Below are 19,622 nucleotides of genomic sequence, written 5' to 3' on the forward strand. Positions count from 1 at the left end.
GATCTAGACATACACAGACACAAAAACACTGATCTAGACATACACAGACACTAAAAACACTGATCTAGACATACACAAACACTAAAACACTGGTCTAGACATACACAAACACAAAAACACTGATCCTAGACATACACAAACACAATGACTGGAACATGCACAGACACAAAAAAAACACTGATCCTAGACATACACAAACACAATAAACACTGATCTAGACATACACAGACACAATAAACACTGATCTAGACATACACAAACACAAAAAAACACTGATCTAGACATACACAAACACTAAAAACACTGATCTAGACATACACAGACACAAAAACACTGATCTAGACATACACAAACACAAAAAAACACTGATCCTAGACATACACAGAAAGACACTAAAAACACTGATCCTAGACATACACAGACACAAAAAACACTGATCTAGACATACACAAACACAAAAAACACTGATCTAGACATACACAGACACTAAAACACTGATCTAGACATACACAAACACAAAAAACACTGATCTAGACATGCACAAAGCTGCAAAAAAACACCCAGAATCTAGACATGCACAGACACTAAAAGCACTGATCTGGAGCATACACAGATTTGATCTAGACATACACAAACACAAAAAAACACTGATCCTAGACATACACAGACACTAAAAACGCCAGTCTAGACATACACAGACACAAAAACACTGATCTGAACATACACAAACACAAAAAACGCACAGTCTAGACATACACAGACACTAAAAGCTTTTGATCTAGACATACACAGACACTAAAAACACTGATCTGAACATACACAAACACAAAAACACTGATCTAGACATGCACAGACACTAAAAACTACTGATCTAAGACATGCACAGACACAAAAAACACTGATCTAGACATGTACACAAACACAAAAAAACATGATCTAGACATACACAGACACTAAAAACACTGATCTAGACATACAGACACACAAGGCTGCAGTCTAGACATACACAGACACTAAAAACACTGATCTAGACATACACAGACACTAAAAACACTGATCCTGAACATACACAGACTGCTGAAAACACTGATCTAGACATACACAGACACTAAAACACTGATCTGAACATACACAAACACAAAAAACACTGATCTAGAGATACACAGACACTAAAAACACTGATCTGAACATACACAGACACTAAAACACTGATCTAGACATACACAGACACTAAAAACACTGATCTAGACATACACAAACACAAAAAACACTGATCTAGACATGCACAGACACTAAAAACACTGATCTAGACATACAGACACAAAAACGCTGATCTAGACATACACAGACACTAAAAACACTGATCTAGACATACACAGACACAAAAAACACTGATCTGAACATGTACACAGATGCAAAAAACGCTGATCTAGACATACAAACACAAAAAAACACTGATCTAGACATGCACAGACACTAAAACACTGATCTGAACATGCACAGACACAAAAAAACACTGATCTAGACATACACAGACACAAAAAACACTGATCTAGACATACACAGACACAAAAAACACTGAGAATCTAGACATACACAAACACAAAAAACACTGATCTAGACATACACAGACACAAAAAAAACACTGATCTAGACATACACAGACACAAAAAACACTGATCTGACATACACAGACACAAAAAAACGCAGTCTAGACATACACACAGACACAAAAACATGATCTAGACAACACACACCACTAAAAACACTGTTCTAGACATACATGAACACAAAAAACACTGATCTAGACATACACAGACATAAAAAACACTGTTTCTAGACATACACAGACACAAAAAAACACTGTTCTAGACATACACAGACACTAAAACACTGATCTGAACCATACACAGACATAAAAAAGCTTTGATTGCAGACATACACAGACACCTAAAAAACACTGATCTAGACATACACAGACACTAAAAACACTGTTCTAGACATACACAGACACAAAAAACACTGATCTAGACATACACAGACACAAAAAAAAACACTGATCTAGACATACACAGACACAAAAAAACACTGATCTAGACATACACAGACACACGTTATATACAGGTTCATTACTCGTCAGAAACTCAGGACTTTACCCTCTCTCTCGTACAGCTTGAGTCAACTAGAGGTCATGAAAGATTACCCTGACCTCAACGTGGCTAATTACTTCACGGTGGCAAAAAGTAATATTGTGACAGTAAGTGTGCTCTCTGTTTGTGTCTGTCTGTTTGTGTCTGTCTGTCTGTTTGTGTCTGTCTGTTTGTGTCTGTCTGTCTGTTGTTGTCTGTATGTTGGTATGTCTGTCTGTCTGTTTGTTGGTCTGTATTTGGTATGTCTGTCTGTCTGTTTGTTGGTCTGTATGTTGGTATGTCTGTCTGTCTGTTTGTGTCTGTCTGTTTGTGTCTGTCTGTCTGTTGTGTCTGTCTGTTTGTCTGTCTGTCTGTGTCTGTCTGTCTGTCTCTCTGTCTGTCTGTCTGTGTCTGTCTGTCTGTTTATGTCTGTCTGTTTGTGTTGTCTGTTTGTGTCTGTCTGTCTATGTCTGTCTGTCTGTGTCTGTCTGTCTGTTTGTGTCTGTCTGTCTGGTATTTATGTCTGTCTCTGTTTGTGTCTGTCTGTCTGTTTGTTTGTCTTTTGTTGTCTGTATGTTGGTGTGTCTGTCTGTCTGTGTCTGTCTTTTTGTGTTTGTCTGTTTGTGTCTGTCTGTTTGTGTCTGTCTGTTTGTGTCTGTCTGTCTTTTGTATTGCTCTGTTGTGTCTGTCTGTTTTGTGTCTGTCTGTCTCTGTTGCTGTCATCTGTCTGTTTGTCTGTCTGTTTAGTGTCTGTCTGTTTGTGTCTGTCGTCTGTTTGTGTCTGTCTGTCTGTTTGTGTCTGCCTGTCTGTTTGTGTCTGTCTGTCTGTTTGTGTCTGTCTGTCTGTTTGTCTGCTCTGTTTTCTCTCTGTCTGCATGTCTGTCTGGTCTGTCTGTCTGTCTCTATATGGAGTTGATTTAGGAAGGAATGAGAGAGAGAGAGAGAGAGAGAGAGAGAGAGAGAGAGACAGAGAGAGAGAGAGAGAGAGAGAGAGAGAGAGAGAGGAAAGAGAGAGAGAGAGAGAGAGAGAGAGGGATAAAGAAATAATGATGGTAAAAAGAAAAGAAATAAAGAAATAAATGAAAAAAGAAAGAATAATCAATGTTTTCTTTCACAGATTATGAGTTTTATCGTGACCTACCTCGTGATTCTTCTTCAGTTTAAAGTCTCAGAGGAGAGTCCTTCCAGGGCAAACAACGACTCTACTGCCACAAACTCCACCATCGTGACGAAGCTGTGGGGCTCTGCTGGATTCAACGCCATTAACTCTACGTTTTAGTTATAATGATGTGACTTTGCTGACTCTACTTTATTGTAACAGTGACGTAATTAATTCTACCTTCTTGTAACAGTGACGGAACTAACTCTACCTTCTTGTAATAGTGACGTAACTAACTCTACTATTAACAGTGACGTAACTAACTCTACCTTCTTGTAACAGTGACGTAACTAACTCTACCTTCTAGTAACAGTGACGTAACTAACTCTACCTTCTAGTAACAGTGACGTAACTAACTCTACCTTCTTGTAACAGTGACGTAACTAACTCTACCTTCTTGTAACAGTGACAACTAACTCTACCTTCTTGTAACAGTGACATAACTTCTAAATAACAGTGACGTAACTAACCTCCTTCTTGTAACACTGACGTAACTAACTCTACCTTCTAGTAACAGTGACGTAACTAACTCTACCTTCTAGTAACAGTGACATAACTAACTCTACCTTCTTGTAACAGTGACGTAACTAACTCTACCTTCTTGTAACAGTGACGTAACTAACTCAACCATCTTGTAACAGTGACGTAACTAACTCTACCTTCTTGTAACAGTGACGTAACTAACTCTACCTTCTTGTAACAGTGTCGTAACTAACTCTACCTTCTAGTAACAGTGACGTAACTAACTCTACCTTCTAGTAACAGTGACGTAACTAACTCTACCTTCTAGTAACAGTGACGTAACTAACTCTACCTTCTAGTAACAGTGACGTAACTAACTCTACCTTCTAGTAACAGTGACGTAACTAACTCTACCTTCTAGTAACAGTGACGTAACTAACTCTAACCTTCTAGTAACAGTAGCATAACTAACTCTACCTTCTTGTAACAGTAACGTAACTAACTCTACCTTCTTGTAACAGTGACATAACTAACTCTACAGCTAACATAACAGTGACGTAACCTCTACCCAGCCTTCTAGTAACAGTGACGTAACTAACTCTACCTTCTAGTAACAGTGACGTAACTAACTCTACCTTCTAGTAACAGTGACGTAACTAACTCTACCTTCTAGTAACAGTGACGTAACTAACTCTACCTTCTAGTAACAGTGACGTAACTAACTCTACCTTCTAGTAACAGTGACGTAACTAACTCTACCACCTAGATACAGCGTTACAGTTCAAGTTACAGGTACAGGAAAAGGTAATACAAAATGGACACATTACATAAACAGTATTTAGGGTCGTTGTATGTTGTGATGTGACGTCATCTAATATACAGAGGTAGTAAACATTGGTTGTTAAGAGGATATATTCTGTCTCTCTGTCTGTCTGTCTGTCTGGCTGGCTGGCTTTTTTGTGTCTATTTAGCACAACACACACACACACGCACACAGACACACACACACACCGAACATGGATCTTTAAACACGTTCCTGGAGGAGAAAGTCTTGGCCACATACTCACACGGGGAGGGGGGCAGGGAGAGGAAGGTAGGGGGCAGGGGAGAGGAAGGTGGGGGGGGCAGGAGGGGGAGGGAGGGGCAGGGATAGGGCAGGGATGGGGGGCCGAGGCAAAGGTGGGGTATGCAGGTAGTGGAGGAGAGGAGTGTGTAGGTAGGGGCAGCAAGGTGTGTGTGTGTGTGTGTGTGTGGGTAGGGGCGGAGGAGGAAGAGTGTGTGTGGGCCATAGTGTGGGCAGATCAAGACCACGCTCCGCCCATTGAGGAAAAACACCTCAACCTCCCCGTGGCTCCACCCAGGTACACGTGGCTTGGTGACGTGAGTGAACAACATCGGCAGACCAGTGTAGGATTTGTTGATGTGATGGGTAGGTCATGCAGGCCGCCTGGTGTGTGATAACGTAGGCTAGGTTATAGGTCTTGTAGGCTATAAATAACACGAAGTTTACTGAAAGAAATACATATAACACTTATTAATGTATAATGAAATATTAAATAAAGTGTCTAGTGTCGGTGTTAAATAATAAAGAAAATAAATGGAAAAGTATTTGGTATTCTATTTTATTTAGTCTTCTGGTTAAAAAAATAATAAAAGATTAAAATAAAAGGAAAAAATAATCTCACACGACACAGAAGGGAAGGAAAAAAAGTGACAGAACTCAATAATGTGTAGAAAAAAGTGTGATAATTGAGAGAGAGAGAGAGAGAGAGAGAGAGAGAGAAAGAGAGAGAAAGAGAGAAAAAGAGAGAGAGAGAGCCAGCCATGACGGTTCAAGTGGAGGAAATTGATAGACTAATATCGAATAAAGTGACGGAGAATTCCACCACCACCATCAGCACCGCCCTCCAGAATGACGCTACTACCACCACCACCAGCACCAGCAGCAACGCCACCCTTAGCACCACCACCCACGCCTCCGTTAGTCTACCTCCGACCTTAACACTGGATAGAAAGTCTGACCTCAGGAAATCTCTCGTGTTTATCGTGGCTTACCTGTTGTTGGAGGTGAGTCATACTGTACATGTGTGCGTTAATTGAACACACCTGTGATCTACCTGTATGTGTGTGTGATCTTGTTACCATCTCTCTCCCTCCCTCCCTCCCTCTGGCAGTTTCTTACCCTCTCTTCCTCCCACTGCCAGCCTCCTAACCCTCCATCCCTCTCCCTACCAGCCTCTTAACCCTCCCTCCACCCCTCCCCCTGCCAGCCTACAAACCCTCCTTCAAGGCCAACACAACTGAAGTCCTGACCTCCACCCACAGATCGGGAAACAACTGAGTAACTTCGGGTTGTCGAGAGCCAACAGTGAGCATTATCCTGTGCCCTCCTCACTGCTCGTCTTCCTCACTGAACTCACAAAACTCACACTCGTCCTCTCATGGGCAGCGGTAAGTTAAGTTAATGAGGTGTGTGAGGTGTGTGAGATGTGTGAGGTGTGTGACGTGTGTGGGGTGTGTGGGGTGTGTGACGTGTGTGGGGTGTGTGGGGTGTGTGACGTGTGTGGGGTGTGTGAGGGTGTGTGTTGTAAGAAAGCATTAGTGTTAGGCAGAGGACATCTCCTCAAGATTAACCTAACCTAACCTTAACCTAACCTAACCTAACCTTAACCTAACCTTAACCTAACCTAACCTAACCTTAACCTACCTTCCTCGCTCATGACAGGTAACAAGAGAGCCGGTCAGGAGGTGGCAGCCTAGCCTAAGATTCAGTGGACCAGCTGTGTGTTACCTGTTGACTAATTTACTCTACCTGGCCGCTCTCACCTATGTTACTCCTCCTCTATGGATGATTCTAATACAAACTCGTACTCTCTATACTGCCATAATATATCTGGTAAGTCGCTGCTGTAGATGTTGTTGTTATGATTAAGTTATTAGGCATTTGTTATTGTGCATCATCATCTGTTTGTTGTAGTTGTTGTTGTTGTGCACCATCATCTGTATGTTGTTGTTTTTGTTGATATTATTATTATTATTAAGAATACCCACTGAAGACATTTTCTCACCACACACACACACACACACACACACACACACACACACACACACACACACACTCAGAGAAGATCATTTTTACAGGTTGTGTTTGGGAGGAGGGTGACTTGTGTACAGGTGGTAGGGTGTATGTTGGTGGTGGGCAGTATACCTTTAGCCAAGATCTCAGAGGTACAAGCAGGTCATACCTCCCTGACCTCCCCTGTGATCCTCCTGTCGCAGGTGTGTGCCTTCCTCTCCACCATCGCCTCCGTCGCCGTTGAGGTGAGGCATTATAGTATACTCCAAACCTTCCAAAATGAACTCCAAACCTTCCAATTTAACTCCAAACCTTCCAAAATGAACTCCAAACTTTCCAAAGCACTCCAAACCTTCCAAAATGAACTCCAAACCTTCCAATTTAACTCCAAACCTTCCAAAATGAACTCCAAACTTTCCAAAGCACTCCAAACCTTCCAAAATGAACTCCAAACCTTCCAAAATGAACTCCAAACCTTCCAATTTAACTCCAAACCTTCCAAAATTCCCTGAAAATCCCCACTGAATCTCCCTGCTACACTATTTCTCCCCTTCCTATCCCCTTCTTTCCCCAATTATCCTCCCTATCTTTCCTCTCCTCTCCATTCCCTTGTCTCCTCCTATCCACATATTTTCTTCCTCTTATTCCTACTCTACGTCATTGTGTCTGTTTATCTTTTTCTCCCATACATGTCCTTCTTATCTCATTTTCCTTCTTGTCATTCGTTTTCCCTCTCTCTCTCTCTTTGCTTTGGTTAGTGGGAAGAGGAACGATGTGATTAAATTCTGGTCAGGAAAATAAAATACTGCTCTATTGTATACCGACACCTATGTGAATGTATACAATGGAATGTAATCCAATCGTTGTATTAATCTCTCTCTCTCTCTCTCTCTCTCTCTCTCTCTCTCTCTCTCTGTTTTCTACTGTTGCAGATTTTGTTGAAGAACGACGAGAGGAGCTTCTGTGAACAGCAGGTCTGGTTGTATGTGTGGGGATGTCTCCTAGGGGCCGTTGCGCTACCTGTCCAAGTTGACCTGACCTCTCTCACTCCATTATTACAGGTAAGTCTCTCTCCCCAAACCTTCCTCCCCACCACACACCCTCCCCAACTCTTCCTCTTTTAGGGGTTTAGTTCTTAAAAGCTATAGAATTACCCTCTAATAGATGCTATTGGTTTTGGCATGCCATTATTATGCCTATTATAAAACTTGACTATTCATGTATGTCCTTAACACATTATGTATTTGCATGGTAGTATTTAATAAGCACCATTCAGTCGATCAATCCAGGTCAAGTTAGTTACTGGTATTTGTGTATGGAAAGATCTACCAATTAAAATCAAGCAATGTTAAAATATAGACTTTTTTTTGTTAACTAACTTTTTAACTTCTGTTTCTTTCCTAATTTATTTCACTGTGTCACGAGGATCACATATTACTAATGATTAATGTTTTATTAGCGGTAATATTTATATACGTATGCTGAAACTAACATACGCCATTTTATATTTAAGTTACCCTCAACAAATTAAAAAAATTCTATGATATAATTAAATACTTGTTTTCTATGATAAGTTCCTTGGGTAATATGACAAAACCTATCTCATCTTGTGTAAATTGATAATTATCTATCTCAACCTGCGTGTGGCTATCTATATCACCCTGTTCCCGTGTTTTATGTGTGTGTGTGTGTGTGTGTGTGTGTGTGTGTGTGTGTGTGTGTGTGTGTGTGTGTGTGTGTGTGATAATAACTAGCAATAATGATGCAGTAATAATTTATTTAACTAGAACAGTACAGTTATAATAATATACCTCGCATTCTGTGTCGATGATTATAGCGATCAATCTTATCCTCTGTGTGATAATGGTTAACTGACCCCGTCCACAACACCACTCATTGATCATTACCCTAACTGTGCTTAATAGTTGGGCCATGGTTCCTCCTTCAATTTGGACTATATAGTTTCGTCTTTGTCTTAATTATTATAACGAATTTAAACCCAAGAGAAGACATTTATTACTATTATTATTATTATTATTATTATTACTACAGAGCGTGTTGGAGAGTCGCTTCTTGGCCCATCAGATTATATTGGCCGTAACTTCATCAGCGTTGGCAGGTCTCTGTGTGCCCTTCATCGTCAGGAACCTGGATAGTATAGCCAAGGTCAGTTTAGGTCAGGTTAAGGTTAGATTGGCTTAGGTGTTTTCTTAATCTTTTACTACTACTACTACTACTACTACTACTACTACTACTATTTCTACTACTACTACTAATAATAAAGATGGACACTGAAATACCCCACAAAAACAAATTATTACATCAATAACCTTTTAAGAACTTTGAGGTGTTTTACAGGACTATCTGGCAGCATTAAACAACTTACTCCTCTCGGTGGTGATGGCGTTGGTGTTCCCAGTTCACTTCACCCTCAGCTGGCTCTATCTCCTCTCCCTCGCCTTCCTCCTGCTGGGGATTTGGCTCTATGAAAGGAAGGTCACCAGCTGCCATCTCTAGGGGGGACTGTCTGCCAACTCTGTATAAGCCATATCTACCCATAAGTGATGATGACCAGAAAACTTAAACATGACATAGGAATAAAGAAAGGAATATATAAGAAATTAAAGGGAGGGGAGGAGCAGCTCAAAAACAGGTATCATGAACTATCTAGGAATGTTAAGAAAAATGTAAGGAAAGCAAAGAGAGACTATGAAATCAAAATAGCAAGAGAATCCAAGGCGAATCCCAAGGGATTTTTCCAGGTATATAGGACAAAGGTCAAGGACAAAGTTGCATCTTTAAAGTCAGGGAGGGGAGAAGTGATAAATGGCAGTGAAGAAATAAGCAAAGCATTGAACAGCTACTTCTTATCAGTTTTCACAGAAGAAATTTGCTATGAAATTCCAGAGGTGGAACTGATATTTAAGGGAAAGGAAGAAGATAAATTAAAGAATATCACTATCAGAAAAGAGGATGTTCTTAAGAAGATAAATAAACTAAAGAAAACAAAATCCCCAGGACCAGATGAAATTTTCCCTCGAGTCTTGAAAGAGTGTAGGGAACAGATTAGCGGACCCCTCGTAAACTTATTTACAAAATCATTAGACATTGGAGTTGTGCCAGACTTGTGGAAACAGGCAAATGTAGTACCCATATTCAAAAAGGGAGACAGAGCATCAGCGTCAAATTACCGGCCGATCAGTTTGACGTCAGTAGTGGGGAAATTTCTTGAATCAATTATAGCAGATAGCATCCGATTGCATCTAGAGAAAAGCAAATTAATCTACGACTCTCAACATGGGTTTACAAAGGGAAAATCTTGTCTAACAAATCTGCTAACGTTTTTAGGAAAGTCTTCGAGGTAGTAGATAATGACGAAAATTACGATGTTATTTACTTAGACTTTAGCAAAGCATTTGACAGAGTACCGCATCAGAGGCTTCTGAGAAAATTAAGGCTCATGGTATCGAGGGAAAGTTTTAAATTGGATAAAATCATGGCTCACCGATAGAACGCAGAGGGTCAGCGTAGATGGTGTTAAATCTGAGTGGGGCCGTGTAACCAGTGGGGTTCCCCAGGGGTCAGTACTAGGCCCACTCTTGTTCATAATCTACATAAACGATCTAGATACTGGGATCAGCAGTGACATAAGCAAGTTTGCGGATGACACCAAAATAGGGCGGCAAATTAATTCAGGGCAGGATGCAAATGCATTACAGGAGGATCTAAATAAACTGCAGGGGTGGTCTGAAAAATGGCAAATGAAATTCAACACCAGCAAGTGCAGCGTACTTAATATTGGAAGAACAAATACTTATAATGTATACAGCCTAAACAACATCAACCTAGAGAAGTCGACTTGTGAAAGAGACCTAGGGGTACTTGTAAGCCCGGACCTACGGCCTAGAAAACAGTGCGTTAATGTTCGAAATAAGGCAAACAGAGTATTGGGTTTTATATCTAGAAGTGTAAGTAACAAGAGTGCAGACGTCTTATTGCAACTATATCTTGCGCTAGTCAGGCCGCACCTCGATTATGCGGTTTAGTTCTGGTGCCCCTATTATAGAATGGATATAAATTCACTAGAGTCGGTGCAGCGAAGAATGACAAAAATGATTCCGGGACTTAGAAACCTTCCATATCAGGATAGATTAAAGAAACTTAACTTGCATTCCCTAGAAAGACGAAGAGTGCGGGGAGATATGATAGAAGTATTTAAGTGGGTGAAAGGAATCAATAAAGGGGATATAGATAAAGTTCTTATAATATCCGAACAGGATAGGACTCGGAGCAACGGATTCAAGTTGGATAAGTTTAGGTTTAGGAGGGAGATAGGAAGAAACTGGTTCACAAATAGGGTGGTGGACGAGTGGAACAAGCTTAGCAACTTTGTAGTAAGTGAGGGAACTCTGGAAAGTTTCAAAAGGAGGCTGGATAGATTCATGGATGATAGAGAGTGGTAGTAACTCTCGACAGGAGCTGCCATGCACAGGCCAACCGGCCTATTGCAGACTCCTTATTTTCTTATGTTCTTATGTTCTTATGATGATGATGGTGATGATGATGAAGAGATGTTATTGATTGTAGGGCATTGTTATGTAAGTGTGTGTGTGTGTGTGTGTGTGTGTGTGTGTGTTTGAATTGTTTGTAATTATCTCTGTCTATCTCTCTCTCTCTCTCTCTCTCTATTTCATTATCACTGCCTCTATCTGTCTGTCTCTCTGTATTTCTCTCTCGCTGTCTCTCTCTCTCTCATTTTCATCACACTTTACAATATACTTCCCAGGTTTTTCATTTTAGGTTAGGTTAATTTTGTATTATTTTTTGTTTAACCAAATAGAAGAAATTAATATTTATACAAGTCTTAGCTTCATGACGCCTCGGGAAGCTACACTATGTTGTTTATTTTAGCTTCATGACGCGCCAGGAAGCTATATTATGATGTTTATTTGTTTATTTTAGCCTCATGACGCCTTGTGAAGCTATGCTATGTTGTTAATTTTAGCTTCATGAAGCCTCAGGAAGCTACACTATGTTGTTTAATTATTAGTCAACCCGGAAATAAGGACCAATTTTATACTCGTTATATTATTTATTAGTAAAATAAATATATAGATATTAATGGTATTATTTTTATTCCTCGTGTTTAATAATGTGAAAAGTTAAATTATATAATCTTATTTACTGTCTTTAATAATAATAATAATAATAATAATAATAATAATGATGATGATGATGATGATGATGATGATGATGATGATGATGATGATGATGATGATGATGATGATGATGATGATGATGATGATGATGATGATGATGATGATGATGATGATGATGATGATGATGATGATGATGATGATGATGATGATGATGATGATGATGATGATGATGATGATGATGATGATGATAATAATAATAATAATAATAATAATAATAATAATAATAATAATAATAATAATAAAGAACCATAAAGAAACATCCAAAAAAAATAGTGAGAAACAATATATGTATGTTGTGTTGTCATGTAAGAGAAACAATTGAGACCCTGCAATTGTGTGTAAATGAGGCAGAAAGTCAGATCATCAACCTGGGACTTGGTCACATATGGCAGCAGGGTCTACCATTAGACAACACATTATGCTTCCAATATCTTCCCAGGCGGTAGTACCTCCCTGTTTGGTACCTGCCTACTACCTGGATACACATGGAGTATGTATGTATGTATATATGTATGTGTGTATGTATGCTAGAGACCAGTAACACAACTATTGAGAATCTGATAAACGTACTACACACACACGGACGGAGATACTGTATCTGTCAATACCATTTAACAGACAATATTGTACCACATTAACTCCCAAAGGTTCACTTCAACAACCACAGATAATTAAACACTACATCACCTATCACCAGTTTAAGTTACGGCCAGTGCCGGATTTAGACCTGTGGAGGCCCATGTGCAGCCTCTTTGTGGAGGCCCCCCTCATTATAACTACCCAAGAGGGTGGGGTGGCGAGTGAAGTGAGCCTAAACATCTGGGAGTTCCGGGGGGCGCTGTAAGACCCCCGGGAAATTTTGAAATTTGAACACTTCTTTGGAGAATTTTGAAGCCACATGCAGTTATATTGAGGAAATTAGAACATTGAGAAATTTTTAATTAACTGTATATTTATTGATAGTGTACAAATTCCCAACACACACACACACACACAAAAGTGAGACAGACTGGAGTCATTCATGTGGTTTCAAGTCGACCAGCCCTGATATAGCTACTACCGCACATGTGGAGGCCCTCAGATTGTGGAGGCCCCTGGGCAGCTGCCCACTTAGCCCACTCCTGAATCCGGCCCTGGTTACGACTATAGGAAGGAATTGATCGATCCAGTACAGTCGACGTTGGAATAACTAATGCATCGTAGACTTCAGCGTCGCCAAGTGGTCTGAAGACGAACTATAAGGTAAAGCACTCCAAGCTTATATATTTTATCAATCGATTTTTTTATGCATGTAATTCGTAATTTAGACAAAGATTACTTAATATTCTTTTTGAGTAGGGTTTAGTTTATCATGGTGGCGGTTAGGGAGGGGAATGGGGGTAATGGGCGAGGGGGGTAGGTGGGAGGGAGGGGGAAGAGTGGGGAGGAAGGATAAAAGACCTATCCTTTTTCTACCGCTCCCTGGGTTCTACTCACAGTGACATCTGACGGCCAAAACTCCAATCAATAATATATGAAAGTAAAGTCTATGAATAATAGTTCAATATCAACCAATGAAAAACGACTTTCTGTAAATAGGAATCTATCACATAGATGTCATAGGCGAAAAAAACCCACAAAAAAAAATACAATTAGCAACTTTTTTTTCTGGAGTTGTCAATTGATGTGTTATATTCGTCAAGGCTTAAGACACTCTTGTTCTCAGGTGGGTGACTGGGTAGTGAGTACTCCTCTTCAGTATTCAACACACGTTAAGGAGTAGCTGTCGTCACTTCAATCTCCAAGCAAGGTGTTGACGTTTACTTGGTTACATTCCTGGTGGCTGTATCATCAAGGTTTAGTTAATAATTTTCACATTCTTCCCGTAATCATTATATTAGATTAAGTTAAGTTTGTCGGGTTTATCTCTGGTTGGTTTATGCTATTTGGTTTAGTAAATGATTTAACGTAGTAGTCTCTTGGCCGCCATGACAGAAACTCCCTCAAAGCTGTTCTTGTAAATACAATAAACATATAATATTAACACCTTAAGATAAATAAAAACAGAACAAACCATAAAAAGCTTAAAAGTAAATGAAAAAAATGTCTCTGTTTCAGATTATTTGCAAAAAACCCAAAAAAAACAAAAAAACAATTAGGAGCCATGAGTGAGCCGCAAAATATGGTTGAGACGGAGATCAGTATCGACTCTCTAGATAACAGCCTCGTGTACCTGAAGATCGGGGACAACACCTTGGAGAAACTCGCCGCTTCACTCATTAAGTCAGGTGAGGTAGGGGAGGGGGGGAGGTTTAATCGACAGGTGTAATAATTATCGATCTAGGTGAATTTAATCAACAGGTATAATTATCGATCTAGGTGAATTTAATCGACAGGTATAATTATCGATCTTAAGTTATCCTACTAAACACTTCCTTCGTTAATGTAATAGTTCTTCGTTATAACAATCAATTGAAATACCCAACACGTACTTATTATTCCGTAAGTAAATTCAAACTTTTAAAATACCCGGTTTCAATAATGTATCTTAACTAAACTCAAAGTTAACAAAATCTTCCACAAATAAGATCACAGACTTGAATGGTTGTTATATTGAAAGGTAATTATAATGGTTGTTCAGGTATAAGAAAGGTAATTTGGTGTTAAGGTTTTTGTTTGGTGTTACATAAAGATAATTTATTTGTTGTTGTACAGCTAACGACCCCGAGTGTAGCAGTGTGGAGGAGGAGGAAGGCAGGAGTGAGGTGAAACACTTACCTGGGAAGATTTCGGATCATTACGCCCACGCCAGCCCCCACGCCCGCACCAGCCCCACGCCCACACCAGCCCCTTACACCAGCCCCACCCAGCCCCCCCCCACACCAGCCCCACGCCCACCAGCCCACGCCCACACCAGCGCCTACACCAGCCCCCACGCCTACACCAGCCCCCACGCCCACACCAGCTCCCACGATAATATGCCTCTAGACACCAATAACATTATCAAAAACAAGAACACCCTCAACAAAAACAATGATAACAATAACAGCAATTACATTAATCATCTTTACAATAAAAACAACAACAGAGAAGCCACCAATAATAACAACAACAACAACAAATCCGCTAACAATAACAGTAACGACAATAACAATAACGGAAGCAGCTGCAAGAACAATCCAATTAAGGTGAGAGCTTGGTGACTTGACAGGTGAGAGCTTGGTGACTTGACAGGTGAGAGCTTGGTGACTTGACAGGTGAGAGCTTGGTGACTTGGCAGGTGGGAGCTTGGTGACTTGGCAGGTGGGAGCTTGGTGACTTGGCAGGTGGGAGCTTGGTGACTTGGCAGGTGAGAGCTTGGTGACTTGACAGGGGAGAGCTTGGTGACTTGACAGGGGAGAGCTTGGTGACTTGACAGGTGAGAGCTTGAGGTGAGAGCTTGACTTGACAGGGAGAGCTTGGTGACTTGACAGGAGAGCTTGGTGACGGGGGAGGCTTTGGTGACTTGACAGGGAGAGCTTGGTGACTTGACGGGAGAGCTTGGTGACTTGACGGGGAGAGCTTGGTGACTTGACAGGGGAGAGCTTGGTGACTTGACAGGGGAGAGCTTGGTGACTCGACAGGGGAGAGCTTGGTGACTCGACAGGGGAGAGCTTGGTGACTCGACAGGGGAGAGCTTGGTGACTTGACAGGTGAGCTTGATGACCTAGGCTTAATCCTAGTCCTAACTTAATCTGATTTAACCGCTTAACATAAACCAACCTAATCTAACCTACCTGTTTGAGCTAACCTGATAAACTAACAATCTAACCTGACTTTATATATAATCTAACCTAATCTACCATATTTAACCCCTAACTTAACCTGAGTTTATCTAATCTAACCTACCTTATTTAATCCATAACTTAAACTAAATTAACCTGAGTTGCACCTTCTAACCTAACCAAACGTGTGATTTTAATTTATTCATTTAAGTTAACAATAAAATAAAAATAAAAATTCAAGAGATGTTTTCAAAGTTGCAGGAGTGGTCGATGTCCCTACAGAACCTGAGCCATTCTGTAGATAAGCTGCTGGAGAATTGTGGGGGCGTGAGTATGGCGAGGCGATCATCTGACCTCCCCTACATGGGGGTATCAGCCTCCCATGGCGAAATGCTCTTACAACATGGCGAGTTTCCTGCTACACCTTTGTACACTCCCACACCAAGGTCAGGTTGTGTTGTGTTAAGTGTTTAAGGTCAGTTTGTGTTATTGCTTAATGTTGTGTTGTGTTGTGTTAGTGTAAGGTCAGGTTGTGTAAAAATAGTGAGAAAATGTTTTACATTTTCTAACTTTAAAAGTAAGTGTCATTAATGAACAAATAATCTATTGGTTTAAGATCTATTGTTTGTGTTTCATCACTGCAGGTATAAAAGTACGCCCTTCGACCCGACCCCAGAGGTGAGTGAAGAGTCAAATGTGGACTACCACCTCAACAGCGCCATCAGGACACCTGTTGCCTCCTGTCTCGATCACCAGTACTCCAAAATACAGGTGGGTCATCGTGTTACCTGGATATATATTTTTTGTATTAATTTTTTTTACGGGGATTAACCCACCCTGGCACATCGGGGCTTGGGGCGGCGAAAAAGAAAAACAAACTACATAATTAAATACAAAATGGAAAAATAAAACAGATCAAGAGTGAGAAACGATGTGTATATTGTGTTGTCATGTAAGAGAAACAATTGAGACCCTGCAATTGTGTGTAAATGAGGCAGAAAGTCAGATCATCAACCTGGGACTTGGTCACATATGGCAGCAGGGTCTACCATTAGACAACACATTATGCTTCCAATATCTTCCCAGGCGGTAGTACCTCCCTGTTTGACAGCTGCCTACTACCTGCTACCTTATTACTTTAATATACAGGTCAGCTCGAGTCTGTACCTCTGGTGCTATAATGAAAATAATTTTATTTATATATTTCATAGACAACTTAACATAAACTTATCAGAATATTTTTTTTTAGTTTGATTATGTACATAAATATATACTTTTTTCTCATGGAATAAGATTAGGCGGAATAATATCGACGTTTCAATAAATCCAGGTGAAGTGAGAGATTGTTTGAGGTCACCAGGTATCAGAGAGCATTTATTAAAGGCGTCATGATATATATATATATTAGTCACTTGATGGCTTGAAGATCTCCACCACTGGCTCGCACAAACGCTCAATAAGACAAACATCACCAGAACGGGCAGAAGGCTGGCGACCATTGTAGGGTGGAAGGATGTGTCAGGCGTTGTGTTTATAGTGGTGACCGGATAAAACCCCAACGGACAAAACCCCAGTCTCATATATAAAATAAAACACTTATGTTTAGGTTAGTGTTGACAAATGACAACCCCGTTGGGGTTTTGTCATGTAACTGTTTATAGTTTATGGCATCAGGCCGTTCATTCCTCTTATGTTATTACAAAGGGAAGGAGAACGTCAGGCGCTACTGAATGCTCGTACTGGTAGTGGGTGGGGTTCCCGTATTGACATTTCCTGATGGTGGTAATCTGCAGGGACTGGGGGAGTTGACCTACAGCCTGACGGGCGTCGGGAACGGTAAGCCCTCCACCTCCAACAGGACCCTCATGATGACCACCCCTGAGAACCTCTTCAACGACCACATCCCCAAGTGTGACCTCAGCTACCACCAGGTGAGCCTCAGACCATACACCGGGTGAGCCTATGTGACGCAGAATTTTATTTTTTTTTGAGGACGTCAATTACTCAAATCCAGTCGTTTGATTTTCAGGGTCTGTCTTTCTGTCTTGACTTGTTTCTGTCGATTGTTTTGGTGTCTGTCTCGGCATTGGTTAAACTTTCTTACTGTCTATTTCTCTGCTGTACCCCCCCCCTCCCCCTCTCCTACAACAGACGTCACCTGCCTCACTACAGTCGATGAAATCTTGGGATGGGAGTGAGGGAGAGGGTGCATGGCCAGCTCTCTCGCCCTACCCATCGTCGTTGGGGTCTCTCTCCTCCCCCACTAGCTCCTACACCTTGCCAAGGGACAGTACCTACTCAAGGATACCCACCTATGGTTCATCAAGGGAGCTCACATGCCCAGGAAACCCCACCACGTATCCTAAGGAGTACATCTACCCAGAGGATCTCTCTTATGTCCCCCACCAATGTAAGGAACCGACCTACCTGACGAAGAGGTGAGTGAAAATTGGACGATAATATGGACTAAGATGATGATGATAGTTGTTCTTCGGGTTAGTAATAATAGTTTAAAATGAAATATATACAAAATGGTGTAGATAGTGATGATGATGATGATGATGATTACAAGCACCGTTACCACGGTCTTTCATCACTCCAGGTCAGTGGTGCGACCGAGCCATTGTCAACAGCAGTGGCCTGACAAGCAATTAGCTCACTGCGCCCACTCGACCCACCACACTCTCAGCTACCCAACCCACCATCTCCACGCCCATCCGGCCCACCATCTCCACGCCCATCCGGCCCACCATCTCCACGCCCACCCAACCCACCATCGTCAGCACACCTCCCTTCATCTGCTTTATTCTGCTAAGGTGTGGTGTACTTACTTGTTCTGTATTTACCTATTTAGAAAGAGTTAAACTTGGTTGATAATTTGTTTGTATCCGAAGTTCAAGAGGTATTTTTGTCACTGCTTACAAAACCTACCCCACCCATAACACACCCACCTCACCCATCCACCTCACCCATCCACCTTACCTCACCCATCCACCTCACCCACCCTCCAAACACAAGAGTAGACCAACTATCTAGCTCTCCTACAGGATATATCTAGAGTAGGAGGCTGCGGCGGTGGTGGTACAGAGTGCGTTATCCCAGGAAGGTCGGTGTCCCCCAGGAAGTCTTTGATCCAGGAGGTGGTGATGAGGGAGTCGACGAAGGCCTTCAGGTCCCATCCTCTCTTTCACCTCCTGAAGGATCTGGCAGTAGCTGACTATTACTACGACATGGCCTCCTTCAACGTCGGTGAGCAAGCTAAACCAATCCGTCCCTCCCCCCTCCTGGTTGATTAGGTTGACTTTCAGTTATTTGTGATTGATTATAATGATTGGTCTGGGTGATTGAGGTAGTTTGACGTTGGGGTGATTGAGGTAGTTTGACGTTGATAGTGTATCCTCGGCCCATGTGATTGGTAGTATTTGTGATTTTCGATTGGGAGTATATTGTCACGAGTTGTAATGGTGATAGATTTTGTGATTTAGTAGTTTATTGCGGCTCTGGTGAGTAAGTAATTTAGTACCACCATTACAATTTTCACGTTACTGGGGTTAAAAGCACATTTACCTGATACAACCGAGGCTATGGATTATTATATACTTTAACAAACATGGCAACAGAATTATACCCAAGACTCCTTTCTAGTTGGTTAGGTTAGGTTGGGTTAAGCTGGTTTGGGTTGTTAGGGTTGGTTACGTGTGATTAGGTCAGGTTACGTTGGGTCGGGTCAGGTTATGTCGGGTCAGGTCAGGTTAGGTTACGTCGGGTCAGTTTAGGTTAATATTCCGAGACATAATAAATTCACTCGAGTCTCTATGTGATACCGACGTCATT

General features: G+C 41.1%; 1 protein-coding gene across 1 annotated transcript; it reads left to right on the forward strand.

The window, feature by feature from the left end:
• The first annotated feature begins 5,004 nt into the window (after window positions 1-5,004).
• LOC121853173 (CMP-sialic acid transporter 1-like) lies at window positions 5,005-9,464 on the forward strand. The gene is made up of 7 exons (XM_042347140.1): window positions 5,005-5,817; window positions 6,076-6,201; window positions 6,476-6,646; window positions 6,892-7,071; window positions 7,759-7,887; window positions 8,879-8,992; window positions 9,185-9,464. The coding sequence occupies exons 1-7, from the start codon at window positions 5,575-5,577 to the stop codon at window positions 9,341-9,343; spliced, it is 1,122 nt and encodes a 373-aa protein (XP_042203074.1). The 5' UTR covers window positions 5,005-5,574; the 3' UTR covers window positions 9,344-9,464.
• Window positions 9,465-19,622: the final 10,158 nt, after the last annotated feature.

Source organism: Homarus americanus, unplaced genomic scaffold, assembly GCF_018991925.1.
Source record: "Homarus americanus isolate GMGI-L3 unplaced genomic scaffold, GMGI_Hamer_2.0 scaffold32871, whole genome shotgun sequence".
NCBI classification, from domain to species: Eukaryota; Metazoa; Arthropoda; class Malacostraca; order Decapoda; family Nephropidae; genus Homarus; species Homarus americanus.